The 27,695-nt window shown below is 48.4% G+C and overlaps 1 protein-coding gene across 3 annotated transcripts in view; it reads right to left on the reverse strand.

The window, feature by feature from the left end:
* timm50 (translocase of inner mitochondrial membrane 50 homolog (S. cerevisiae)) overlaps window positions 1-27,695 on the reverse strand; it is a 194,079-nt gene that overhangs the window by 74,607 nt on the left and 91,777 nt on the right. For 2 of the 3 annotated variants that reach the window (XM_072490311.1, XM_072490312.1), the window contains one exon: window positions 3,203-3,224. The exons of the other annotated variant lie outside the window; for it this stretch is intronic. In XM_072490311.1, the coding sequence (XP_072346412.1) occupies window positions 3,203-3,224 (22 nt within the window). The remainder of the gene's footprint in view (window positions 1-3,202; window positions 3,225-27,695) is intronic. 3 annotated transcript variants of the gene reach the window in all.

Below are 27,695 nucleotides of genomic sequence, written 5' to 3' on the forward strand. Positions count from 1 at the left end.
CAGTTAAAACAGCCTGCTTGCCAGGACACTGTGTTCCCAGGTTCTGCATTTTGGAAAGGAGAAGCCAGGCTCCTCGGCACCGAGTGGATCTCATGAACAAGATTTGGAGGGGCTCAGTTCGATTAGAGTTTTTTCTTCTTTTTTTTAAAAAAAAGAGTACCCAATTCATTTTTTTCCAATTAAGGGGCAATTTAGCACGGCCAATCCACCTAGCTTGCACATTTTTGGGTTGTGGGGGCGAAGCCCACGCAAACATGGGGAGAATGTGCAAACTCCACACGGACAGTGACCCAGAGCCGGGATCGAACCTGGGACCTCAGCGCCGTGAGGCAGCAGTGCTAACTCACTGTGCCATCGTGCTGCCCTAGTTCGATTAGAGTTAACTGGAAACTGGTGGGTTGGCCAGGGACACTGTTCGCCATGACAGTGATCAGTGACTGGTTCTTGTGTGATGCTCTCCGAGAGAAGCTCGCAGAAGTGTCTAGACCTTGAAGTGAAAGGAACACCCTCTCTCTCTCCTGCTTGCTGAAGTGAAAGAACTGCTCTATTGTTCTGAAAGTAGTGAGTGCCTGGCTCATCCTTTGCTGTAAACCTGAAATGATGGCGAGTCTGCAGAGAAAGTAGACAACGTTGCCAGAGAAAACCATCTCAAGTTGAAAAGGAAAAGGTACCAAAACAAAAGCCTGAACTTCAGAAAGACATTGACTGGAAGGCATCCCAGTGGATCAGAGATCCTTATCCAGTTATCTTTATGAATATTTTATTTTCCTTTCCCCTCTGTGTTGTTTGCCTGCGTGTGTGTGCGTGTGCGTGTGTGTGTGCATAAGTGTAATTAGGAGGGGGTTGTTGGGAATGGGGTAGTAGAAAGTTACATTTTCTGTCCGTCAATAATGATATTGTACATAATAAAAGTTCACTTGTGTTTTAAAGTTACAAACCTGGTGACTGTAGTTTATTGGGCTCAACCTCGGGTATATTTAATAAAATCTAATTTCACCTCCTGGTGGGGCTGGAATTAACCGCGCACCAGCCCAGGGCGCCGTGACACAAGCACGTTCCAAAACAAGGGAAAACTATTCGGAGGATCAGGAGCTGAACAGGGAGAGTAGGGAACTTTTATGTCCCCAATTATATTGAGTCATTGTAGTTAGGAACATATGAAGAGGATTCAGCAATCTGGATAAATACCACAGAAAGGAAAAACACTGGCAAGCCTACAGAATGAGGGAATGGGGCTGATGGGATAACTCTTTTCAAGGGACACACAAGATTGTGCTGACCTGCCATTCTCTGTGCTGCAAGCACAGGGTTCCAATTGTATCTTTGTTGAGTAGGTCGCCCAGGTTCATCCAGCCCCGCCTCAGCGGACGCAGTGAGCCAGCCAAAGGTCAGCAGGACCGGAAGATCCCACTTGCGGCTGCGGGGACTGGAAAATCCTGGCCCATCATTTTGGCAACGTTATTTGTCCTCGAGAAACAAACGGGTGACCTGCTTCTCGGATTCCGATGGCTGAGGGCAAAGGAGCAAGGGGTGGCTATTCTATTTGCATTTGATTCCTCTCCTTGTGCAAAAATCATTGGGCTCGGCTTGTCAATTTGTAATGAAGCCATGGACGAGGAAGCTCCAAGTACTGCATTGCACCAATGTGAGCATGGATGAGGCGAGCATTTAACATAGATTAACATAGAATTTACAGTGCAGAAGGAGGCCATTCGGCCCATCGAGACTGCACCGGCTCTTGGAAAGAGCACCCTACCCAAGGGTAAATTTGGATACTAAGGGCAATTTATCATGGCCAATCCACCTAACCTGCACATCTTTGGACTGTGGGAGGAAACCGGAGCACCCGGAGGAAACCCACGCACACACGGGGAGGATGTGTAGACTCCGCACAGACAGTGACCCAAGCCGGAATCGAACCTGGGACCCTGGAGCTGTGAAGCAATTGTGCTATCCACAAGGCTACCGTGCTGCCCGATTCTTTTCTTTCCAATTAAGGGGCAATTTAGGATGGCCAATACACCTAGCCTACACATCTTTCAACCCCACACAGACACGGGGAGAATGTGCAAACTCCAACAGTGACCCGGGTCCTCGGCGCTGTGAGGCAGCAGTGCTAACCACTGCGCCACTGTGCCGCCTGAGAATGGAGACACTGTTCTGACTCAAAAAGATTAAGCCAGCTTTCTCAGAAGTAGATCCAATTTAGAAACTTCAAAATTTCACATCTACAAACCTGTCCATATTTATTTATTTTTTACAAAATATATAAATTTCGGGTACCCAATTCTTTTTTTCTAATTAAGGGGCAATTTAGCGTGGCCAATCCACCTAGCCTACACACCTTTGGGTTCATAGAATTTACAGTCAGAAGGAGGCCATTCGGCCCATCGAGTCTGCACCAGCCCTTACAAAGAGCACCCCGCTGAAGACCATGTCTCTACCCTATCCCCGTAACCCAGTAAACCCCACTTAACCTTTTTGGACACTAAGGGCAATTTAGCATGGCCAATCCACCTACCCTGCACATCTTTGGACTGGGTTGTGGGGGTGAGACCCACGCAGACACGGGGAGAATGTGCAACCTCCACACGGACAGTGACCGAGGGCCGGGATTCGAACCTGGGTCCTCGGCGCCGTGAGGCAGCAGTGCTAACCACTGCACCACCGTGCCACCCTCTTGAGGTCACACCTTGTGAAATTTTAATGTTGGGTACCAAATATCAGACAAGGCAAGCTCGGCTACTGAAATGTAAAACTTTGGTTTCCCACTCCCTAGAAGACAGTTTCAGCTGCAAACAGTGTTAACGCAAGCTGGTACTTTGAGTACTATATGTACAAATAGCTACAGGGAGCGCAGGGAGGGGCCGGGGGAATAGGAATATTCTGCCCCGAACACATTAGTTTCTATTTATTTTGTGTTGCTGAGGTGGAGCATCATTCGGCAAACTGCTCACTTGCGGAGTTTACAGCTTGAAATATAGACAGAAGGAGCCCCAATTTCTATTATACTTAAATCCCACTTTAGCAAAGGGGACCATCTGTGAGCAGAAGCAACATTTGCAGCATTTATTAAAGAATTTTTTTTAAAAAAGGACATTTTGCCCAGGCCGTGCCGCGCGGAGAAAGAAAAGCTTGCATCGACATGCCAACCCCAAACCCGACCCAGCAGTGCAAACAATTCCAAATTGATTTAACTCACCATTATCGAATTCATCTGGAATCTGTGGAGAGGGAGCGAGAGAGAGAAAAAAAATGATCAGTTTCTGCAGCCTGTTTGCCAGCAGGACGGGAGCATTCATAGCACAACACTGTCCTCCCAATTAAGACAGAAATTAATCGCCAAACGTATGAATATTCAAATACATCTGTCGATGGATGGGGATGGCAGCTGGTTTCCCAAGCCATCGCCAGCACCCTCACTACAGCTAGAGTCAGGGCTGCTGCTGGCCCGGACTTGATTGGCAGCGTGCAGTGGAAGCCGATCCACATGTACCCCTTTCTGCCCTGAAGGCTTTGTAGCTCTGGGTGGCGATGCGCCCAACTCATCCAAGTGGCCACTCTTTGTGTCCGACTGGCTGCCTTGCGGGTTGCTTGTGGGCATGTCAAAGTCACGCCAAGTCCTGTTGGCCAAACAAGATCCAAACACTGAATAGCAATTTGGGGTGATCAGCCTTGGCTCATTTCCCCCCCCCTCGCAAGCCCAGGGCCAATTTTAATGGCCCATTTGCTGCAGCAGATAAAATTAGCAATCGCAGCACAGACATGGATAATAACACTGCACCTTCTGGTCTTTATGGCTATGTGCATCGGGCAGTTGGCATCAGGAGCGGTACTCGAGTAACTTAGCTACCACCACCTCCCCATCCCAAAGTCATGTTCTCCGCCCCTCCCCCCCCCCCCCACCTCATAATTCTTCCACCTTCCAATGGCAACGTTTCAATCTATGTCTGTACGCTAAACACCTTGTGTGTTCAACTGAAGGTGCTAATATGGCCCGGCTCTAATCCACATCTGCTTTTGTGAAGGGCCATTGGGTAGGACTAATCAGAGGTGCGGAACCTTATTCGTTGTCTAAGGAAGACAAGTTCATTCTCATTCTTCCTCCTTCCGCTCCGTTGCCACTGCCCTAATTGTGAAGGACAATTTAGGAATGAACAACCTTTTTAAAATGTTCGTTCACGGGATGTGGGCGTCTCTGGCTGGGCTGGCATTTAATGCCCATCCCCGAGGGCATTTAAGAGTCAACCACATTGCTGTGGGTCTGGAGTCACATGTAGGCCAGACCGGGTAAGGACGATAGATTTCCTTCTCTAAAGGACATTGGTGAACCAGATGGGTTTTTACAACAATCGACAATGGTTTCATGGTCATCATTAGACTTTTAATTCCAGATTTTTATTTTATTGAATTCAAATTACACCATCGGAGGGTGGTACGGTGGCGCAGTGGTTAGCATTGTCTTTGAGCACAATCTGTAACCTCAGAGCCTACCATAAACCGTCCATCATTACCACCCACCCTGCTTCAATGAAGGGTGCCGGAAACCATGGCAGGAGCCTGTGACAGACAGAGCTGAGGAATGCCACAACAAACGGAGCAGATCAAAGCTCTACAGTCCTGCCACATCCAGTGGTGAATGGTACTTGAGAATTACTAATCTAGAGGGGGCGGCTCCGTTAAATGAAATGAAAATTGCTTATTGTCACAAGTAGGCTTCAATGAAGTTACTGTGAAAAGCCCCTAGTCGCCACATTCCGGCGCCTGTTTGCTGGCCTGCCTTGGTCTGCTTTAAAAGCCAGCGATTTAGCAGAGTGTGCTAAACCAGACGTCACTTCTTCAATGATGCAGGAGCCCAGCATATTAGTGCAAAAGGTGAGGCTGAAGTGTTCACAGTCATCTTCAGCCAGAAATGCCCAGTGATGTGCCATCTTGGCCTCCCATTCTATTTGCTCTATATGATATCAAGAAATGGAATACGGCAAGGACCAAATGATAAGGTCTCGTGCTCCAAACTAGTCACACCCCTATTCCAGTGCAGCTACGACCCTGGCTGGCGTCCCATCCCTAAAAAAGGATAAGTCCAGTCCAATCCAGTGAATTACTGCCCCATCAGTCTACTCCCAAGTATCAGGAAGATGTATTCAACAATGCTATCAAGCGACACTTACACAGCACGAACCTGCTCACTGATGCTGAATTTGGGTTTCACCAGAGGCGCTCAGCTCCACGTAGCGTTATGCAGCCTTGACCCAAACATGGACAATTCCACAGATGAGATGAGAGTGACAACCCTCGACATTAAGGCAGCGTCAAGCGGCAGGAGTAAAATTAAAGTGTGTGGAAACTGGGGAGAATTCTCCATTGGTAAGGAGTGCTACCTAGCACAAAGGAAGGTGCTTGTGTTTGTTAGAGACCAATCGTTTCAACTGCGGGACATTGCTGTGAGAGGCCCTCAGGGTAATGTCCTATCCAACCTGCATCATAAGGTCAGAAGCGTGGATGTCACTGACAATCGCAGAGTTCAGTACCTCTTACAACTCTTCAGTTACAGAAGACGCCCGCGCCACATCTGGCAAGACCTGGACTACAGATGGCAAGTAGCATTCGCACTATGCAAGTGCCAGACAATGTCAGCTTCAAATAGAGAGGATCGAAGCCCTTGATGCATTATTATCCCCAAATCATCCAGGTACAAGTCAAGAGTGTGATGGAGCACTCTCCACTTGTCTGGATGAGCACAGTTCCAATAACATAAGATGCTTGACACCATCCAGGACAAATTGCCCCGCTTGAGCAGCATCCTGTCCAACACCTTAAACATTTAATTGGTTCCACAAGCGGCCCTCAGTTGCAGTCGACACGTTAACAGTGCGCTGCAGAAAAGGGGCCGAGGCTGGTTAGACGTCATCGCCGGACAAAACCACAGACTCTACCATCGAGGAAGACGAGGACAGCAGATACCTGGGAACACCACCACCTGGAAGTTCCCCTCCAAGTCACTCACCACCCTGATTTGGAAGTATATCGGCCATTCCCTCACCGTCACTGGGTCAAATCCTGGAACTTCCTCCCTAACAGCACAGTGGGTGTACCTACACCTCAGGGACTGCAGCGGTTCAAGAAGGCAGCTCACCCCCACCTTCTCAAGAGCAATTAGGGATGGGCAACAAATGTTGGCCTTCCCAGCAATGCACACTAATATCCATGAACCAAAAACAAACTTTCCTTTTGTTTCCGCTTCAAGACTGCCCTGAATCTGCCACTGAAACCCTCATTATGTCTTTATTACTCTGGGTTCGACCATTCTAACACTCCTGATCAGTCTATTGGGTAGTGGAATGTTTCCCGTTTCTGGCCTAAGAATTTGTTGCTGGACATCCTCTTCAGGTGCTTTCTGCGCACCAGCCATTTTTTTCTTCTGGGGGCAAAGAAAAGGAGGGCAGAGAAAAGTTAGGGATGTTCAGGTTCCCTTGCTAAACACTGCAAGTACGCCCTGCTTGCATGCCCAGCTTGAGAAACTTCAGACCTGGACATTATGATTAACAAACTCTCTACAATTATCTGCATACTTACATCACATGGGTGCTGAGAATCCTAGTTGAAGGGTGAAAGCACATTAAAAACTTGAAAAACGGCAAGGTTGGAAATATTAAAGAGGAGTGGCGTTGGAAGGAGAGGTTCTTTTATGAAGCAATTTTATGAATTGAGAGAGAGAGAGAGCACGAGAGAGAGCGCGCGAGAGAGAGAGAGAGAGAGAGAGAGAGAGAGAGAGAGAGAGCGCGAGAGAGAGAGAGAGCGCAAGAGAGAGAGCACGAGAGAGTGTGAGAGAGAGAGAGAGCGTGCGAGAGAGAGAGCGCGCGAGAGAGAGAGAGCGAGAGAGAGAGAGAGAGCGCGCGAGAGAGAGCGCGCAAGAGAGAGCGCGCGAGAGAGAGCGCAAGAGAGTGAGAGAGAGTGAGAGAGCAAGAGAGAGGGAGCGAGAGAGAGAGAGAGCGCGAAAGAGAGAGCACGAGAGCGCGAGCGAGAGAGCGCGTGAGAGAGCACGAGAGAGAGAGAGCGTGAGAGAGAGAGCATGAGAGAGGGTGAGAGAGAGGGCGAGAGAGAGCGAGAGAGAGGGCGAGAGAGAGGGCGAGAGAGAGGGCGAGAGAGAGGGCGAGAGAGAGGGCGAGAGAGAGGGCGAGAGAGAGGGCGAGAGAGAGGGCGAGAGAGAGGGCGAGAGAGAGGGCGAGAGAGAGGGCGAGAGAGAGGGCGAGAGAGAGGGCGAGAGAGAGGGCGAGAGAGAGGGCGAGAGAGAGGGCGAGAGAGAGGGCGAGAGAGAGGGCGAGAGAGAGGGCGAGAGAGAGGGCGAGAGAGAGGGCGAGAGAGAGGGCGAGAGAGAGGGCGAGAGGGCGAGAGAGAGGGCGTGAGAGAGGGCGTGAGAGACGGCGTGAGAGAGGGCGAGAGAGAGGGCGAGAGAGAGGGCGAGAGAGATAGAGGGGGCGAGAGAGAGAGGGGGCGAGAGCGAGAGGGCGAGAGAGAGAGAGGGCGAGAGAGAGAGAGAGAGAGAGAGAGAGAGAGAGAGGGCGAGAGAGAGTGAGAGAGCAAGAGAGAGTGAGAGAGCGCAAGAGAGAGAGAGAGAGAGCGCGAGAGAGCGACAACGAGAGAGTGGGCACGCACGAGTGAGAAAGTGATCGAACGAGAATGAGTGAGAGAAGGGCTCAGGTGGAAAAGGTAGTACGAACCATATTTCAAAAACAAACAAAATGAAAGTGAGTAGAGTACGAGACAGAAATTTTGCTTTAGGCAATATAGGTAAAGGAGAATTGAAAAGATACAAATTAAATCTGGGCGGGAATTAAGAAACACGAAAGCAAAACATTAGAGCAAAAAGGGCAGGTTAGAGTGCGTGGCTCAAATGAGCATTCTTTATACAAATGCATGGGTTTGGCATTGTGGTACTGGAGAAAGAGGATGTCCCAGAGTGGTCAAGGACAGAATCAACTTGGGTAGAGCGAAGGAACAAAAAAGGTGCAATTACGTTGCTCGGTATGTTCTGTAGGTCACTAACAATGGGAAGGGTGAGCAGTAGCGGTGAGCAACAGAACGCCCACAGGCTGCATGCGGCCCACCTGGGTTCCAATTGCAGCCCGCCAGACATTTTGTACTTTAAGCTCACTCATGATAGCTTTCAATTATTATTACCACGCGGCTTGCAATACCAATACTGCAAGCCAGCAGATCCCCCTGTTTCTAATACTGTGGTTCACGGCACAGAGATAAGTGGTGCTTGTCTGTCACTCGGGCATCCCTCACTGTCATGGTACTGAGGCTGTTGCCTCCTCGGATGGATCCTGTCCTGATGTGTCCCAATTCTCAATCCACTGACAAACGGCTTCTGGCCTGTAAAACGTAAATGTAAATATTCCTTTTGTTTTTACCATTTGAAGTTGACAACAATTCAAAGTATTTTTGGTAACTCGCTATGAAATACCCGGCAGGTATTTAGTCTTATTCACGGGGTTATAGTTCATGTATAAGCCCCGATTTCAATGCTGCTGCCCACTGAGATGAAGGAGGGCCTCTCATGTGGTCCACTCACTGGCCCAGGTTCCCATCACTGATGTAGAGAAATGGCACGGTAGCACAGTGGTCAGTACTATTGATGGGTGGCACGGTAGCACAGTGGTTAGCACTGTTGAGTAGTTAGCACTGTTGATGGATGGCGCGGTAGCACAGTTGCTTCACAGCGCCAGGATCCCGGGTTCAACTCCCGGCTTGGGTCACTGTCTGTGCGGAGTCTGCACCTTCTCCCCGTGTCTGCGTGGGTTTCCTCCGGGTGCTCCGGTATCTTCCCACAAGTCCCGAAAGACGTGCTTGTTGGGTGGATTGGACATTCTGAATTCTCCCTCCGTGTCCCCGAACAGGCGCCGGAATGTGGCGATTAGGGGATTTCACAGTAACTTCATTGCACTGTTAATGTCAGCCTACTTGCAACACTAATAAAGATTATCATCTAAATATGGACTGGGATAGTGGAGTGTAAAGAGCAAGAATGCAGAGTGTAGTTCTTTTTACTTACCCAATTACTTAACCCGTGACTGTCCCACCAAGGGATATACAGACATTTAACTCGTAACTAAATCGAATTGCTGATTCCTCGTTAGAAAGCCAGCTTGCCTCAGAACAATCCCCACCCTTCCCAAATATTTCACACTAGCGAAAACAAGGTCTTTACAGGTTAATTGTTTCCAAACTTTTTCCTCGACCATTATGTCACAAGAAACCGTATTATAAACTAGGTTGGTTCTGAGTTCAGCTAGGGACATCAGCATGAGCCGTCACCGAGAATGAGCAAATCGCCTGTGGAGGTGCTGACTGCAGACCAGTGGATATGTCGCTTTACAAACTGTGGGGTGTTAATGTAGTGTCGGGGTAAATGAGGTTCATGGACATTGTAACTGGAGAATTCAAGTGGCAGTGTGGCAATTTTGCTACTGTCCTTGAAATCAAATTCCACAATTCTGTCTATTACCTTGACAATAAACGAGTGGCCTTCGATTTGTTCCTCCACCACCCTGGTTTGAAGGTGGACGTGCAAAGCAGGATGGTATGCATCCTCAGAAGGAAAGAGGCATCGGGACTGGATGGGTGGGGGAATCTCGTGTTTGATAGGAACGCAAGGGGGATGCCAGGGTTTCCAAGCACGTGGGTAATTCTTCACTGTGGTGGTTGACTGGGAGAGGAGGGGGTCTCAAGGTTTCGCCCCTCGTGTCAGCAACAACTTGGTATTTGTACAACTCCTTTAATGTTTAAATAAATGGACCCAGGCGCTTCACAAGAGCTTTATGAAACAAAATTGGACATTGGGCCACAAAGATAATCCTGAGGACAAGCGACTAAAAGCTTCAAAGGGGCAGTCTTAAGAAGCATCTCAAAGTAGGATGAGGGAGGGAAAGCTTCAGGGAGGCCATCCCAGAGCTTAGGCAGCCGCCCACAGGCACGGCCACCTTTCGGGAATGCTCAAGAAACCAGAATTTGGTGACAGCAGAAGCGCTGCGGCTCTGGAGATGACAGAGCCAGGGGAGGGGAGGCCAGGAAGGATTTGAAAACACACAAGAATTTTACAATCAAGGCGTTGCTTGATTGGGTGGAGAGGGCATTCCCTCTTGTTGGAGGGTCTACAACTGGGGGGGGGGGGGGGGGGGGGGGGTGTCCACTGTTTAAAAATAAGGGGTTGACCATTTAAGACAGAGATGAGGGGAATTTCTTTCCCTCCGAGGGCAGTGAATCTTTGGAATGCTCTTCCTTCCATGGCAGGTGACGTAGAGTCTTTGAATATTTATACGGCAAAGGTGGATAGATTCTTGACAACAGGGGATTAAAGGTTATCGGAGAGGGGGTGGGGGGAGAGAGAGAGACAGGAGGAGGTGGGAGCTTACAGCCACATCAGCCATGATCTTAGTAAAGAGCGAAGCAGGCTTGAGCGATTGAGTGGCCTACTCCTGCACTTAATTTATATGTGACCCAATATAGGCCAGTGAGCACAGGGCTGAACAGAACTCATCACCTTCAGGAAAGGAGAAAATAACTGAGGGGTAGAGGCAGAATTTGATGAATAAGTGGTACCCGTGTGTTGTCACTTTAAATAACGCATTGGAAGAGGAAGAATTGGACATCGGTTTACAGTTTCTCTTTTCCTGGAGGCTTTAATAGTCTTTTTACGAGGTTATCATCTTCTGATGAAGCTAGTTGCCTCCTTCTGCCAAGGTTAAATTGGCAAAGTATGACTCTTGTCCTGAAAATGTCAGGGTGTGATCGTTAGATAATGTGGTTAAACCATAGCATTGCGGTTTACAATGTGTTGAAGTTTAAGGAACCAGTCATTTAGCTGGCCTAACCATACCGATCAATGCAATGCGGTTTCATGTCTTGTAAAAGGCCTCAAAATTGTCGTACTAGGAAATTATTTGAAACGTTTTGCAGAACTGTGACTTTTGAAATCTTTATAATAATCACAATCTTTATTATTGTCACAAGTAGGCTTACATTAACACTGCAATGAAGTTACTGTGAAAAGCCCCTGGTTGCCACACTCCGTCGCCTGTTCGGGTACACGGAGGGAGAATTCACAATGTTCAATTCATCGAACAGCCTGTCTTTCGGGACTTGCGGGAGGAAACCGGAGCACCCGGAGGAAACCCACGCAGACACGGGGAGAACGTGCAGACTCCACACAGACAGTGACCCAAGCCGGGAATCGAACCTGGGACACTGGCGCTGTGAAGCAACAGTGCTAACCACTGTGCGGCGGTGCCGCCCAGCGGTGCAGATCAGGGAAAACAGGTGAGGGTTTGCAGACAGAAACGTAAAGCGATTGCGACATCAGACACAACCAATCATGTGAGAGAGATTGGGATATGCCCGTCACAGGGTAGATCACCAGAAAATAGGGTAAAAGGTGAGGTGCTTTCAGATGTCAGTGCACATTGACAGACGAATCATCAAAAAAAGAACCAAGTTCAGCACAGGAACAGGCCCTTCAGCCCTCCAAGTCTGCGCCGACCATGCTGCCCGTCTAACCTAAAACCTTCTACACTTACGGGGTCCGTATCCCTCTATTCCCACCCTATTCATGTATTTGTCAAGATGCCCCTTAAACTTCACTATCGTACCTGCTTCCACCACCTCCTCCAGCAGCGAGTTCCAGGCACCCACTACCTTCCGTGTAAAAAAACGTCCCTCGCACATCTCCTCTAAACTTTGCCCCTCGCACCTTAAACCCATGCCCCCTAGTAATTGACTCTTCCACCCTGGGAAAAAGCTTCTGACTATCCACTCTGTCCATGCCCCTCATAATTTTGTAGACTTCTATCAGGTCGCCCCTCAACCTCCGTCGTTCTAGTGAGAACAAACCGAGTTTATCCACGCTCTCCTCATAGTGATCTAATAAATATTTAAAACATTACTTTTCCCTTCCTCCCCCCAGGGGCTGCCGATTCCTCATTGGGTCATGGGCTCACGAGTACCATCCTGTTATTTTTTCCTCCAGCTGTAATAGGACATAGAACATTACAGCGCAGTACAGGCCCTTCGGCCCTCAATGTTGCGCCGACCTGTGAAACCACTCTAAAGCCCATCTACACTATTCCCTTATCGTCCATATGTCTATCCAATGACCATTTGAATGCCCTTAGTGTTGGCGAGTCCACTACTGTTGCAGGCAGGGCATTCCACACCCCTACCACTCTCTGAGTAAAGAACCTACCTCTGACATCTGTCCTATATCTATCTCCCCTCAATTTAAAGCTATATCCCCTCGTGCTAGACATCACCATCCGAGGACAAAGGCCCTCACTGTCCACCCTATCCAATCCTCTGATCATCTTGTATGCCTCAATTAAGTCACCTCTTAACGTTCTTCTCTCGAACGAAAACAGCCTCAAGTCCCTCAGCCTTTCCTCATAAGATCTTCCCTCCATACCAGGCAACATTCTGGTAAATCTCCTCTGCACCCTTTCCAGTGCTTCCACATCCTTCCTATAATGCGGCGACCATACTGGTCTTGAGGCCAATCCTACCCTCACCTGATATTCACACATGGCATTTCCCCTGCAGGGGCTGCTGTAAACAGGAGTGGGAAGCCTGGCTTATTCTGCCAGCTAATCTAGCAATGCTGAATTATTGGACCCCCTGCTGAGGTAATGAACTCAGCAACGATTAGGGATTGAGCCAGAGGATTCCTTGCTTTACAAGGATTGGTTACCCGCTGTCCAAGCCAGTTGAGGAGCTCTTAAAATGTACTTCTGTTTTAGCAGCCTAAAGCAAATCCAACTCCATCTACAAGTTTGCTGATGACACGACCGTAGTGAGTCGGATCTCAAACAACGACGCGTCAGAGTACAGGAGGGAGATAGAGAACCGAGTGGCGTGGTGTAATGACAACAATCTCTCCCTCAAAGCCAGCAAAACTAAAGAGCTGGTCATTGACTTTAAGAAGCAAAGTATTGTACACATCCCTGTCAGCATCAACGGGGCCGAGGTGGAGATGGTTAGCAGTTTCAAATTCCTAGGGGTGCACATCTCCAAAAATCTGTCCTGGTCCACCCACGTCGACGCTACCACCAAGAAAGCACAACAGCGCCTATACTTCCTCAGGAAACGGAGGAAATTCAGCATGTCCACATTGACTCTTACTAACTTTTACAAATGCACCATCGAAAGCATCCTATCTGGCTGCATCACAGCCTGGTATGGCAACTGCTCGGCCCAAATCCGTAAGAAACTTCAGAGAGTCATGGACACAGCAGTCCATCTCGCGAACCTGCCTCCCATCCATTGACTCCATCTACACCTCCCGCTACCTGGGGAAAGCGGGCAGCACAATCAAAGACCCCCCTCCCACCCGGCTTACTCGCTCTTCCAACTTATTCCATCGGGCAGGAGATACAAAAGTCTAAGAACACGCACGAACAGACTCACAAACAGCTTCTTCCCTGCTGTTACCAAACTCCTGAATGACCCTCTTATGGACTGACCTGATTAATACTACACTCCTGTATGCTTCCCCCGATGCCTGTGTCTAGGTATTTACATTGTGTACCTTGTGTTGCCCTATTATATATTTTGTTTTCTTTTCATGTACTAAATGATCTGTTTAAGCTGCACGCAGAAAAATACTTTTCCATGTACCTCAGTACACATGATAATCGACAAATCCAACATACGTACAAGTTAGGAGCAGACGTAGGCCATTCAGCCCCAAGCCTGCTCCCGCCATTCAATAAGATCATGGCTGATCTGGCCTCAACGCCACATTCGGCCCACCCTCGATACCTCTTTGACTCCCTTCTTAAATCAAGAATCTACCTCCTCTGCCTTAAAAATATTCAATGACCCTGCCCCCAACACTGTCTGGGAAACCGTGGCTAATGACTCTCCTGCGAGAAAGCATTTCTGCTCACCTCGGACTTAAATGTGAGACTCTTTGTTTTTAAGCTGCGTCCCCCAGGTCCAGTATCTCCTCGAAGGGGAAACATCCTTTCTGCCTTTCTGAGATTGCTGACAGCGAACTTCAGTGGAGAGTTTTAATCCTACAGTCATAAAAGAATGAATTCTCAGGATTAAGAGTATTGACAGACAGGGCAGCACGGTGGCACAGTGGTTAGCACTGCTGCCTCACGGCACCGAGGTCCCAGGTACGATCCCGGCTCTGGGTCACTGTCCGTGTGGAACACAGATAATAGAACATTACAGCGCAGTACAGGCCCTTCGGCCCTCAATGTTACGCCGACCTGTGAAACCATTCTAAAGCCCATCTACACTCCTCCCTTATCGTCCGTATGTCTATCCAATGACCATTTGAATGCCCTTAGTGTTGGCGAGTCCACTACTGTTGCAGGCAGGGCATTCCACACCCTTACTACCCTCTGAGTAAAGAACGTACCTCTGACATCTGTCCTATATCTATCTCCACTCAATTTAAATCAATGTCCCCTCGTGCTAGACATCACCATCCGAGAAAAAAGGCTCTCGCTGTCCACCCGATCTGATCCTCTGATCATCTTGTATGCCTCAATTAAGTCACCTCTTAACCTTCTTCTCTCTAACGAAAACAGCCTCAAGTCCATCAGCCTTCCCTCATAAGATCTTCCCTCCATACCAGGCAACATTCTGGTAAATCTCCTCTGCACCCTTTCCAATGCTTCCACATCCTTCCTATAATGCGGCGACCAGAATTGCACGCAATACTCCAAATGCGGCCCCACCAGAGTTTTGTACAGCTGCAACATGACCTCATGGCTCCGAAACTCAATCCCTCTACCAATAAAAGCTAACACACCGTACGCCTTCTTAACAACCCTCTCAATCTGGGTGGCAACTTTCAGGGATCTGTGTACATGGACACCGAGATCTCTCTGCTCATCCACACTGTCAAGAATCTTACCATTAGCCCAGTACTCTGTCTTCCTGTTATTCCTTCCAAAATGAATCACCTCACACGTTTCTGCATTAAACTCCATTTGCCACCTCTCAGCCCAGCGCTGCAGCTTATCTATGTCCCTCTGTAACTTGTAACATCCTTCCGCACTGTCCACAACTCCACTGATTTTAGTGTCATCTGCAAATTTACTCACCCATCCAGGTCATTTATAAAAATGACAAACAGCAGTGGCCCCAAAACAGATCCTTGTGGTACACCACTAGTAACTGGATTCCAGTCTGAACATTCCCATCAACCACCACCCTTTGTCTTCTTCCAGCTAGCCAATTTCTGATCCAAACTGCTAAATCACCCTGAATCCCATGCCTCCGTATTTTCTGCAGTAGCCTACCGCGGGGAACCTTATCAAACGCTTTACTGAAATCCATATACACCACATCAACTGCTTTATCCTCATCCACCTGTTTGATCACCTTCTCAAAGAACTCAATAAAGTTTGTGAGGCACAACCTACCCTTCACAAAACCGTGTTGACTATCTCTAATCAAATTATTCCTTTCTAGATGGTTATATATCCTATCTCTTATAAACCTTTCCAAGACTTTGCCCACAACAGAAGTAAGGCTCACTGGTCTATAGTTACCGGGGTTGTCTCTTCTCCCCTTCTTGAACAAGGGGACAACATTTGCTATCCTCCAGTCTTCTGGCACTATTCCTGGAGACAATGACTTAAAGATCAAAGCCAAAGGCTCAGCAATCTCCTCCCTAGCTTCCCAGAGAATCCTAGGATAAATCCCATCCGGCCCAGGGGACTGATCTATTTTCACCCTTTCCAGAATTGCTAACACCTCCTCCTTATGAACCTCAAGCCCTTCTAGTCTAGTAGTCTGAATCTTGGTATTCTCCTCGACAACGTTGTTTTTTTCCTGTGTGAATACTGACGAAAAATATTCATTTAGCACCTCTCCTATCTCCTCGGACTCCAAGCACAACTTCCCACTACTGTCCTTGACTGGCCCTACTCTTACCCTAGTCATTCTTTGCGTGGGTTTCGACACACAACCCAAAGATGCGCAGAGTAGGTGGATTGGCCACACTAAATTGTCCCTTAATTGGAAAAAAATGAATTGGGTACTCTAAATTTAAAAAAAAGAGTATTGACAGGCAGAGGGATCTGGGTGTACAGGTTCACAGGTCACTGAAAGGAGCAACGCAGGTGGAGAAGGTAGCCAGGAAGGCATACGGCATGCTTGCCTTCATCGGCCGGGCCATTGAGTATAAAAATTGGCAAGTCATGTTGCAGCTGTATAGAACCTGAGTTAGGCCACCCTTGGAATATAGTGCTCAATATTGGTCGCCACACTACCAGAAGGAGGTGGAGGCTTTGGAGAGGGTACAGAAGAGGTTTACCAGGATGTTGCCTGGTATGGAGGGCATTAGCTATGAGGAGAGGTTGGATAAACTCAGTTTGTTTTCACTGGAACGACGGAGGTTGAGGGGCGACCTGATAGAGGTCTACAAAATGATGAGGGACAGGGATAGAGTGGATAGTCAGAAGCTATTTCCCAGGGTGGAAGAGTCAATTACTAGGGGACATAGGTTTACGGTGCGAGGGGCAAGGTTTAGAGATGTACGAGGGAAGTTTTTTTTACACAGAGGGTAGTGGGTGCCTGGAACTCGCTACCGGAGGAGGTGGTGGAAGCAGGGACGATAGTGACGTTTAAGGAGCATCTTGACAAATACATGAATAGGATGGGAATAGAGGGATACGGACCCCGGAAGTGTGGAAGGTTTGAGGTTAGACGACCAGCATGGTCGGTGTGGGCTTGGAGGGCCGAAGGGCCTGTTCCTGTGCTGTACATTTCTTCGTTCGTTGTATTATGCTTTTTAAAATCACTCAAATATTTAAAGTTAAAAGTATGCCCCGTTTCCTCACCCGAATTAGAGCCATAACAAAGAAATCCTAAGATCTGCCACCCCCATCACAATCCCGATGCAGGTAGTGTCTAAAATCCAGGTCTTGAAAAGGGGACATTTTTATAAGCCACGGGCATATATTGGAATTCGTATTAAATGAGTAAAATAAATGACCAGCTTGCTTGGTAGACAAGTTATCGCCTTATCGCACTGGTCTCCCATGCTCCAACTTTGTCCCCACTCGCTTCAGCTTGGTTTGATCTGCCTGACCCAACCCCAAAAAACTGGCAAGATCCAAAATCCTGCAGGAACTCTGCCCCGAGAGTCACAGTTTTGAGACTCTACATCTGGATCACAATGAATACTGCACAAAAAGCACAGGTAAAGGGAAGGCAAAGTTGCCAGGGTCCCAGGTGATCTTAGGCTGCTTTCCCCTTTGATGGGGCGAGGGCAGGGGGGGGGGGGGGCTGACTGGTGGTGATTTAACCGGAGGGTCACCACATTCACCACATCTCAGGTGAGAGGCAAGGTTGAGAAGGCGGGGCCTTGATGAATAACCTCAGCCGGTACGGGCATCGAACCCCCGCTGCTGACCTCGCTCCGCATCACAAACCAGCTGTCTAGCCGACTGAGCTAAATCGGCCCCCAAAAAGTCCAGGAGTAGCCTTGACTGGCAATAAAGTGGTTAGCACTGCTGCCTCACAGCGCCAGGGACCCAGGTTCGATTCCGACCCTGGACAACTGTGCGGAGTTTGCACGTTGCCTGTGTGAGTTTCCTCCAGGTGCTCTGGTTTCCTCCCACAGTCCAAAGACGTGCATGTTAGGTGGATTGGCTGTGGTAAACTGCCCTTAGGATGGGGTTGCAGGAATAGGACGGAGGTTTGGGTCGAGGTAGTGTGGTCGTTCAAAGGGACTTGATGGGCCGAATGGCCTCCTTCTGCACTGCAGGGATTCTATGATTAGAAACATGAAGACGATTTTTGGGAAACAAACATTTAGCAGTATTTTAATTAACACTTGTACTGAAATAGAATCATGGTCAGCATTGCTGGATGAGAGAGACATATTAGGGAAAACCTACAAAATGACATCCTGACGTGACGAAATTCAACCCCTCCCTCGATAAAGTTTTAAAGCACTGGAGCCACAACAGACAGCGCCGAGTATCTATGTCAAAAATCTGTGCTTCAGGCACAAATTTCCATTCAGCACCACAAACTGCTCAATGGGAATGGGTCTTCGGGAGAGTGCTGAGCACATGTCATCACGGCTAAGGGACGGAATCCGTGTTCCCACAAATCCAGGCTATCAGGCTCCCAAACAAGGCGGCTGATACGTAACGGGCAGTCTCTGATACCTGGAACTCGCTACCGGAGGAGGTGGTGGAAGCAGGGACGATAGTGACGTTTAAGGAGCATCTTGACAAATACATGAATAGGATGGGAATAGAGGGATACGGACCCCGGAAGTGTGGAAGGTTTGAGGTTAGACGGCCAGCATGGTCGGTGTGGGCTTGGAGGGTATGAGAGCTTGGCTGTCCATGCCGATACCGGTTTCCATTGACATGTTGTTAATGATGTGAAAGAATTCTCTCCCACGTGGCAACTGCAGCTATTTTACGTCGGCAGACCAGACAGTATATTGCAAAGCCTTCAAATGAAAATGGTATTGCAGCCATTTGAAGATATATCCTGAATGTCAACCAGATAATATTGTGCGAGACTAGTGAAGCAATTGCATGGATGTTAATAATGATGGTCTGTACCAGGGCCCCATCCCACGGGGCACTGGCCCGTACCGAGGTCCCGTCCCACTGGCACTAGCCTGTACCCGGGCACATCCCACCGGGCACCAACCCATGCTGGGGCCCCGTTCCACTGGGGCACCAGTCCGTACCGGGTACCGGTCCCTATGGGATACCTTTCCATGAGGAACTGTCAATACTGGAGTACAGTTGGATGGGTGCCAATCTTTTGGTAGCTCACCCAAATGGGCATCCCTTTAGATGGCCCACAAGCAACTATCTGATTAGCTACTCCCATGTAAAGTGGTCACAAAGGCAATTTATTGGAGAATGACTGATGCCAATGGAATAACAGGCAAGAATGAGTTGGGACCTTTGGGTGGGAGAGGAAGGCGAACAAACAGATAAAGCAGATTTTGAACGATGAATGTCATGATTCTGGATTCCCCTGCCATCTTTCAAGTATCGCGTGTACCCGAATTAAACCAACTTGTAATTCAATGGTGGTACACTCGGTTTAAAGTCCTTGGTTCAGATGGGAACCATCCTGGCCATGCATTTAATGGCAACGCAATGGAGCGGAATCTGGATATAATAAAACTCAAGACATAGAAGGTCTTGATTGTGCTGGTACCATGACAACGGAGACGGGGGCTTTTTTTCTGCAACCATTGGGACTATTGTCCCTGATGAGGGGGAAGGAAACGGACCGTTGGTTTGAGCCAAGGAAGAGGGTCCGAGTGATTGTGGGCGAAGACTTGGAGATAGCGAGTAGCTTCAAATATCTGGATCAGTGGTGGCAGAAGACGGAAGCATGGGCACAGAAATTAATAGATGGATTAGCTCTGGTTGGAGCAATCGGCAAAGTGCGGTGGAGTGTGATAAGAAAAGTACCACATAACCTGAAAGGAGGAACCTACAAGATAATCATGAAACCCTCTTGGTTACATAGTGCAGAAACTTCAACAACGTCAAGAAGGGAGGAACGAGATGCTAATGAGATGTGAATGCTGAGATTGATATGAGGAGTAAAGAGAAGGGCCGAGGTCAGGAACCAGCATGGCAGGGGCTCAGTGAAGATTGTGGAAGCGCGGAAGAAGGTAGCTGAGGAAGGATTGAAATGGGATGGACATCTGCTGTGGAGTAAGAGGCTACGTAGCGAGGTGAGCGATGGATATGGGGCTGCCAGGAAGGAGAAGAGGAATTTCTACGGCCAGATGGAAAGAGGTGGCGGTGAGATGTTGGAGGAGGAATGGGTGACTGAAAGGAGATGGAGAAGTGCAATCGACCAACATTTTGTGACAGCCCCAAATAAGCTGAAATAAGATGATGAGGAAGAATGAAAAGTGCTACTTCTTCACACTGTGTTCTCAAGACAGGTACAGAATCACAGAATAATACAGCACAGAAGAGACCCTTCGGCCCATCAAGTCTGTATCGACGCATGTAAAACACCTGACCTACCCACCTAATCCCATTGGCCAGCACTTGGTTCAGAGCCTTGAATGTTATGACATTCCAAGTGCTCATCCAGGTACTTTTTAAAGGATGTGAGGCGACCCGCCTCTCCCACCCTCCCAGGCAGCGCGTTCCAGACCCGCCTCTCCCCCCCTCCCAGGCAGCGCGTTCCAGACCCGCCTCTCCCACCCTCCCAGGCAGCGCATTCCAGACCCGCCTCTCCCACCCTCCCAGGCAGCGCGTTCCAGACCCGCCTCTCCCACCCTCCCAGGCAGTGCGTTCCAGACCCGCCTCTCCCACCCTCCCAGGCAGCGCGTCCCAGACCCGCCTCTCCCACCCTCCCAGGCAGCGCATTCCAGACCCGCCTCTCCCACCCTCCCAGGCAGAGCGTTCCAGACCCGCCTCTCCCACCCTCCCAGGCAGCGCGTTCCAGACCCGCCTCTCCCACCCTCCCAGGCAGCGCGTTCCAGACCCGCCTCTCCCACCCTCCCAGGCAGAGCGTTCCAGACCGTCACCTCCCCCTGGGTAAAAACGGTTTGCTCAAATCCCCCCTAAACCTCCCACCCCTCACCTTGAACTTGTGTCCTCCTCGTAACTGACCCTTCAACTAAGGCGAACAGCTGCTCCCTATCCACCCTGTCCATGCCCCTCATAATCTTGTTCACCTCAATCAGGTCGCCCCTCAGTCTTCTCTGCTCCAGCGAAAACAACCCGAGCCGATCCAACCTCTCTTCATAACTGAAATGTTCCCCATCCCAGGCAACATCCTGGTGAATCTCCTCTGCACCCCCTCCAGCGCAATCACATCCTTCCTATAATGTGGCATTTTGCACTGGGATATTAGGCGTGATGGGGTGGTAAAGATATGGAACACGCTGCCTGGGGAGGTGGTGGGAGCAGGTATGATAGCGGCATTTAAGGGGCATCTAGACAAATATATGAATAGGGTGGGAATGGAAGGATACAGACTCCGTAAGTGCAGATGGTTTTAGCTTAGGCAGGTACCATGGTTGGCGCAGGCTTGGAGGGCCGAAGGGCCTGTTCCTGTGCTGTATTGTTCTTTGATCAATCCCAGGGTGGTGCTTAAACCCATACCAGGTCCCAAGTAGGGGTGGAGGTTGAGGCTTAGGAAGCAGGGAGTCGACAGGAGGAAGTCAACAAGAGTGACTCCCCTTGTCCTTGAGGCTGTTATTAGCAAACACGTCTTTGTGGAAGGCAGGAATGAAGTAAATACAGGTTGGCCGCAATGCCCTGTGCGGTCAAGCATACTGCCACACAATATCAAGGCCCACATAAAACATGCACTTCCATGAGATTACAGAGGGACCATGCTGAGCAAGAGTCAACAAAGGTGGGGAGGAAAAGGAGGGCCGAGGAGCACCAAACTGGCTTCCCAGGTTTGTAAATGTGAGGCCTACAAACGGGTCATTTTCATAGTTCCACCTACGTGAAGCTTTGATGCAATGCCTGTGCTACATATGAAAGGCAGAGCATCACTCACTCGGGCAACTACAGGTTCAAAGTGGGGGAATATGTTCGCATCACCTTGTAAGGAGTGTGCTTCAGTCACACACACACACACTTGGCTCTTCAGCTCTGCTCATTTCCAATGCATTATGATGAGACTACAGAGTTTCCCCAGAGAGACTCGAGAGGTGAAGATTCTCACATCACCAGCATTGCACCTAACCTGTAAAGTTTACTGCGTACAAATGAGCTTAAGCAGGTCATTAAGGGAGCACCTTCACACATCGATGTTAAGAGTCTTTGGTCAGCGCTTAATACAGGCCCAATTATGAAAGGGTGGGGGGGGGGGGGGGGTGGAGAAAACAGAAGAGCAGCGAGGAGACAAAGAAAGGAAGTTACCTCTGTTCCTCATCACTGATCTGAATTACTTCAATGAGTCTCATTTGTAAGTACGGAACCCAAACGGCTCCCAATTTGGAATTTCTTTCACCCACAAAGAACATATGATCGAAGTTTTTTTTTAAAATGTTTCCAATTAAAGGGCAGCTTACTGTGGCCAATGCGCCTACCCTGTACATCTTTGGGTTGTGGGAGCGAGACCCACGCAGACACGGGGAGAATGTGTAAACCCCACACGGACAGTGACCCGGGGCCGGGACCGAACCCGGGTCCTTGGCGCCGTGAGGTAGCAGGGTGCCGCCGTGCCATGATCGAAGGTTACGGGTTAACCATGCTAAGAGTAGATTGACGCCCTCGCTTCAAAAGCAAATCTTCATCATGCGCTCCATTTACGTTGAATGTTAGAGGATGAATTAAATGTAAATGGGGCTTTCCTTTCTCCTCTTCTCAGACTCAAGTGGGGGGCGTGTTTCTGGAGAGACAGATAGCTTCAGGACCTCGTGCATCAAAAAGCCTTGTAATCGTGTTGACCATCACAGCCGAGCCTGGGCGAGCGCTCATTTAATGTTCAGAATTGTACACTGTCCAGTTGAGCCACTGAAAAGCAGGCAGGAGTCCCTAGCCCAAGAACAGAGACAAACTGCAGAATTCCAGCCAAGATTTATTTTGTATGGGGCAACGAAAGGAGTCCACACCAAGTTGTACAGAAAACAAAACTTATTATTTAACATGTTAACTATTATGTACAGCTCCAGTAGTTCCCTACTGGGTCTTCTCTAGGTGCCTAACTGGCCGACTCTTATTTATACTAAGGCACACGATCGGTGTTATCCCTTATCGGGAGCTCGTATTCTGCAAGCTCCACGGGATAGTGGATCATCCCTACTCCGTGAGACCCATACGGGTTATGATATCAGGGCAATTCCAGAGAGGTCAGTCGAGAGCCTTCAGGTCTACATGGACCAGTTGCTTGCTGCCTCAACAACTGCCCCAGTGAGGGAAGTGTAACTATGAATTTTAAAGTCACTTACAATTGCGCTTTCGAGATGCTAAATGACTAGCCTGTGACCCCCCCTCTACGTGCCACATGTTTTCCGCAGCTGTTAATGAACCAAATCACTCTGCACTTCAGTTTTTATCCTTTGTCTCCAGCGAAACGTTTACTCTCTCCCCTCCTGGTTGGTGTGGGCTCCACTCTCATCTAAGAGTCAGCGGGTCCAAACCTCATAACCTGAGAGTAGACACTCGGCTTGTTGCAGGGGCTGGTTTAGCACACTGGGCTAAATCGCTGGCTTTGAAAGCAGGCCAGCAGGACGGTTCAATTCCCGTACCAGCCTCCCCGAACAGGCGCCGGAATGTGGCGACTAGGGGCTTTTCACAGTAACTTCATTGAAGCCTACTTGTGACGATAAGCAATTTTCATTTCATTTAACACTTCAGGAATAATCTAATGAAGTAACAATGGGTGTGCCGCACTGTCGGAGGTGCCGTCTTTCAGATGAGGCAAACCGAGACCCTGTCTGCCTGGAGCGAGCGTAAAAGACCCCACAGCAGCCAACATCACCAGAAACAAATTAACTGGTCATTTCAGTGCTTGTGGGACCTTACCACAGCCAAGCGCCTGACAAATCTGTGCGCAGTGAGCAAACCTGAAAATGAATTGGAAGACACCAAGACATTTTATGAACGTGAACTAAACAATGCAAACGACTCCTTTCTTAGCCACATTGATGCAGATTACAGGCTGGTGTGATGAGAGTTTCAAATCCACAATATGACTGTCTTCTAGCAGTCTCATCAAAAGAATAAATTGCTGGGGGTGTGGAGGCTGGCTTGGATTATTGCTACTTGGTTTTATGAATCCAGTCCAGATCTAATACTTCAAAGGGTGGACACAAATCCAAGACTGAATTCACTCAATGGAGAAGTGTAATTTTGAAAACTGACATTACAAAGGCTGCCAATGAGGTAGCTCTTTGAGGTTTAAAGTCTTGCACGGTGGCATAATGGTTAGCACTGCTGCCTCACAGCAGCAGGGACCCAGGTTTGATTCCAGTCTGCGTGGGGTTTGCACGTTCTATCCGCGTCTGCGTGGGTTTCCTCCGGGTGCTCCGGTTTCCTCCCGCAGTCCAAGCGTTGGGTGGGGTTACGGGGCTGGCCTGGGTAGGGTGCTCTTTCAGAGGGTCGGTGCAGGCTCGATCGGCCGAACGGCCTCCTCCTGCCCTGCAGAGGTCCTATAGATTACCTTTAACTCCATATTTTTGAGCAACTTCCTGATGACAGCATCACGCGGCTGAAGTATTGATTAGAGTTGGGGGTGATGATCAGCAACAGTAAAGGTGAAATCAATTTATGTTGGTCAACAGCAGAAGCCCCTGTGTACCAGGGGCTCATGGCAAATGCAGTCAACTGCATAGTGGAGGCAACATTACATTTGCATTTATTTAATTTCACAATGCAATTATTCCAGTTCTCCGAAGAAATCTATTGGCAAGATTCCCCTTCTCCCAGCAAGGGTTCACAATAATGGGATGATAAGTTTTGAAAAGACCCATTTATCCCTGCTCTCTGCTCCTGTTAGCTAACCAATCCTGGCCTTCAGGTTGGCGAGATGGAACCAGTGGGGTGCCACAAGGATCAGAGTTGGGCGCTCAGTTATTTGCCATCTACATCAATGACTTTGATGAAGGGGCGGAATATGCGGTAGCCAAATTTGCCAAAGGCGCCAAGATAGGAAGGAGAGTCAGCTGTCAGTCACGGTAAGGAATCTACAAAGGAACACAGACAGGGTTAAGCGAGTGGGCAGAAGTTTGGCAGATGGAGTGTAGCATGGGACAACGTGAACGTGTGCACTTTGGCAGGGAGGATAGTAAAGCAGCGTACTGTTTAAACAGAGATTGCAGAACTCGGGAGGTACAGAAGGATTTGGGTGCCCTGGTACAGGAATCGTGAAAAGTCAGTCGGCAGGTACAGCCAGTGATTAGGAAGGCAAATGGAATGTTGGCATGGATCGCAAGGGGAATGGAATATAAAAGTAGGGATGTTTTACTGCAGCTGTACAGGGTTTTGGCGAAACCACATCTGGAGTAAGAGGCACAGTTTTGGCCTCCTTATTGGAAAAAAGGATATAACTGCATTAGTACTCCAAAGAAGGTTCATTTAACTCATTCCTGGGATTGTGTGTGTGTGTGTGTGTGTGTGTGTGTGTGGGGGGGGGGGGGTTACCTTATGAGTAAAGGTTGAACAAGTTGGGCCGATAACGGAGGGAAGGGGATTACGTAAGGCCTGACAGGATATAATCATTTCTCGGTTGTAATGTCACGATGCAAGTCTTTCCCATCTAAGAGACCGGGGGGGGCATGTTCATCTCAAGCATTCTGCGGAGGAAAAAAATGAATTTGCTTCTTTGAAACCATAGACACAAACTTTCCGTCACTGGGATTATCCCAGACCAATGTCCATACAGTGCAAAGTGTTGAAATCCCAAGGCTACACATCAAAACATCAACCTTATGGAAAGAAAGGTCATTTGGTCCACCTTAATTCATTGATAACAATCCTCCATTTTCTCGATTGCTGTATTGAGTTACCTTGTCAATGATTACATGGCTTTCACTTCTACCAATTTGGAGAAATCTCACTCCAAGAGTCAGATTTATGGAGGACTCACTCCACGGGCCTTCAAAATAAAAAAAAAATGCAGAAATACCGCTCCCATTTCCAACAGATCCAATTTTTGTTGGTACTGGGATGTGATTCAGACATGAGGAAAAACTAAATTCAGCACTTAAGCTCAAATGGCCTTGCTGAGTTCAAAGGACATCATTTTGGATGTTGCAAGGGCCTTAGCACAAATTTGTCACAAATATATGGAGATGTAAACACTCCTGAAGGGCAGACAGGTTTTGTTTAAATGTCATGATCTGAAGTTATTGAAATCTACAGTCCTTTAAATAAAAAAAAAAAACAGGCTGCAGCTATCAGTTTAGAAAAAACATTTGATTGACAGACCAGGTGGTGCAGCATCCATTCCAGAACATAAGAACTAGGAGCAGGAGTAGGCCACCTGGCCCCTCGAGCCTGCTCCACCATTCAATGAGATCATGGCTGATCTTTTGTGGACTCAGCTCCACTTTCCAGCCCGAACACCATAACCCTTAATCCCTTTATTCTTCAAAAAACTATCTATCTTTATCTTAAAAACATTTAATGAAGGAGCCTCTACTGCTTCACTGGGCAAGGAATTCCATAGATTCACAACCCTTTGGGTGAAGAAGTTCCTCCTAAACTCAGTCCTAAATCTACTTCCCCTTATTTTGAGGCTATGCCCACTAGTTCTGCTTTCACCCGCCAGTGGAAACAACCTGCCCGCATCTATCCTATCTATTCCCTTCAGAATCTTATATGTTTCTAGAAGATCCCCCCCTCATCCTTCTAAATTCCAACGAGTACAGTCCCAGTCTACTCAACCTCTCCTCGTAATCCAACCACTTCAGCTCTGGGATTAACCTACTGAATCTCCTCTGCACACCCTCCAGTGCCAGTACGTCCTTTCTCAAGTAAGGAGACCAAAACTGAACACAATACTCCAGGTGTGGCCTCACTAACACCTTATACAATTGCAGCAGAACCTCCTTAGTCTTAAACTCCATCCCTCTAGCAATGAAGGACAAAATTCCATTTGCCTTCTTAATCACCTGTTGCACCTGAAAACCAACTTTTTGCAACTCATGCACTAGCACACCCAGGTCTCTCTGCACGGCAGCATGTTTTAATATTTTATCATTTAAATAATAATCCCTTTTGCTGTTGTTCCTACCAAAATGGATAACCTCACATTTGTCAACATTGTATTCCATATGCCAGACCCTAGCCCATTCACTTAGCCTATCCAAATCCCTCTGCAGACTTCCAGTATCCTCTGCACTTTTTGCTTTACCACTTATCTTAGTGTCGTCTGCAAACTTGGACACATTGCCCTTGGTCCCCAACTCCAAATCATCTATGTAAATTGTGAACAGTTGTGGGCCCAACACTGATCCCTGAGGGACACCACTAGCTACTGATTGCCAACCAGAGAAACACCCATTAATCCCCACTCTTTGCTTTCTATTAATTAACCAATCCTCTATCCATGCTACTACTTTCCCCTTAATGCCATGCATCTTTATCTTATGCAACAACCTTTTGTGTGGCACCTTGTCAAAGGCTTTCTGGAAATCCAGATATACCACATCCATTGGCTCCCCGTTATCCACCGCACTGTTAATGTCCTCAGAAAATTCCACTAAATTAGTTAGGCACGACCTGCCCTTTATGAACCCATGCTGCGTCTGCCCAATGGGACAATTTCCATCCAGATGCCTCGCTATTTCTTCCTTGATGATAGATTCCAGCATCTTCCCTACTACCGAAGTTAAGCTCACTGGCCTATAATTACCCGCTTTCTGCCTACCTCCTTTTTTAAACAGTGGTGTCACGTTTGCTAATTTCCAATCCGCCGGGACCACCCCAGAGTCTAGTGAATTTTGGTAAATTATCACTAGTGCATTTGCAATTTCCCTAGCCATCTCTTTTAGCACTCTGGGATGCATTCCATCAGGTCCAGGAGACTTGTCTACCTTTAGCCCCATTTAGCTTGCCCATCACTACCTCCTTGGTGATAACAATCCTCTCAAGGTCCTCACAGGTCATAACCTCATTTCCATCAGTCACTGGCATGTTATATGTGTCTTCCACTGTGAAGACCGACCCAAAAAACCTGTTCAGTTCCTCAGCCATTTCCTCATC

This window comes from Scyliorhinus torazame, chromosome 25 (assembly GCF_047496885.1).
Source record: "Scyliorhinus torazame isolate Kashiwa2021f chromosome 25, sScyTor2.1, whole genome shotgun sequence".
In the NCBI taxonomy this organism is placed as follows: domain Eukaryota; kingdom Metazoa; phylum Chordata; class Chondrichthyes; order Carcharhiniformes; family Scyliorhinidae; genus Scyliorhinus; species Scyliorhinus torazame.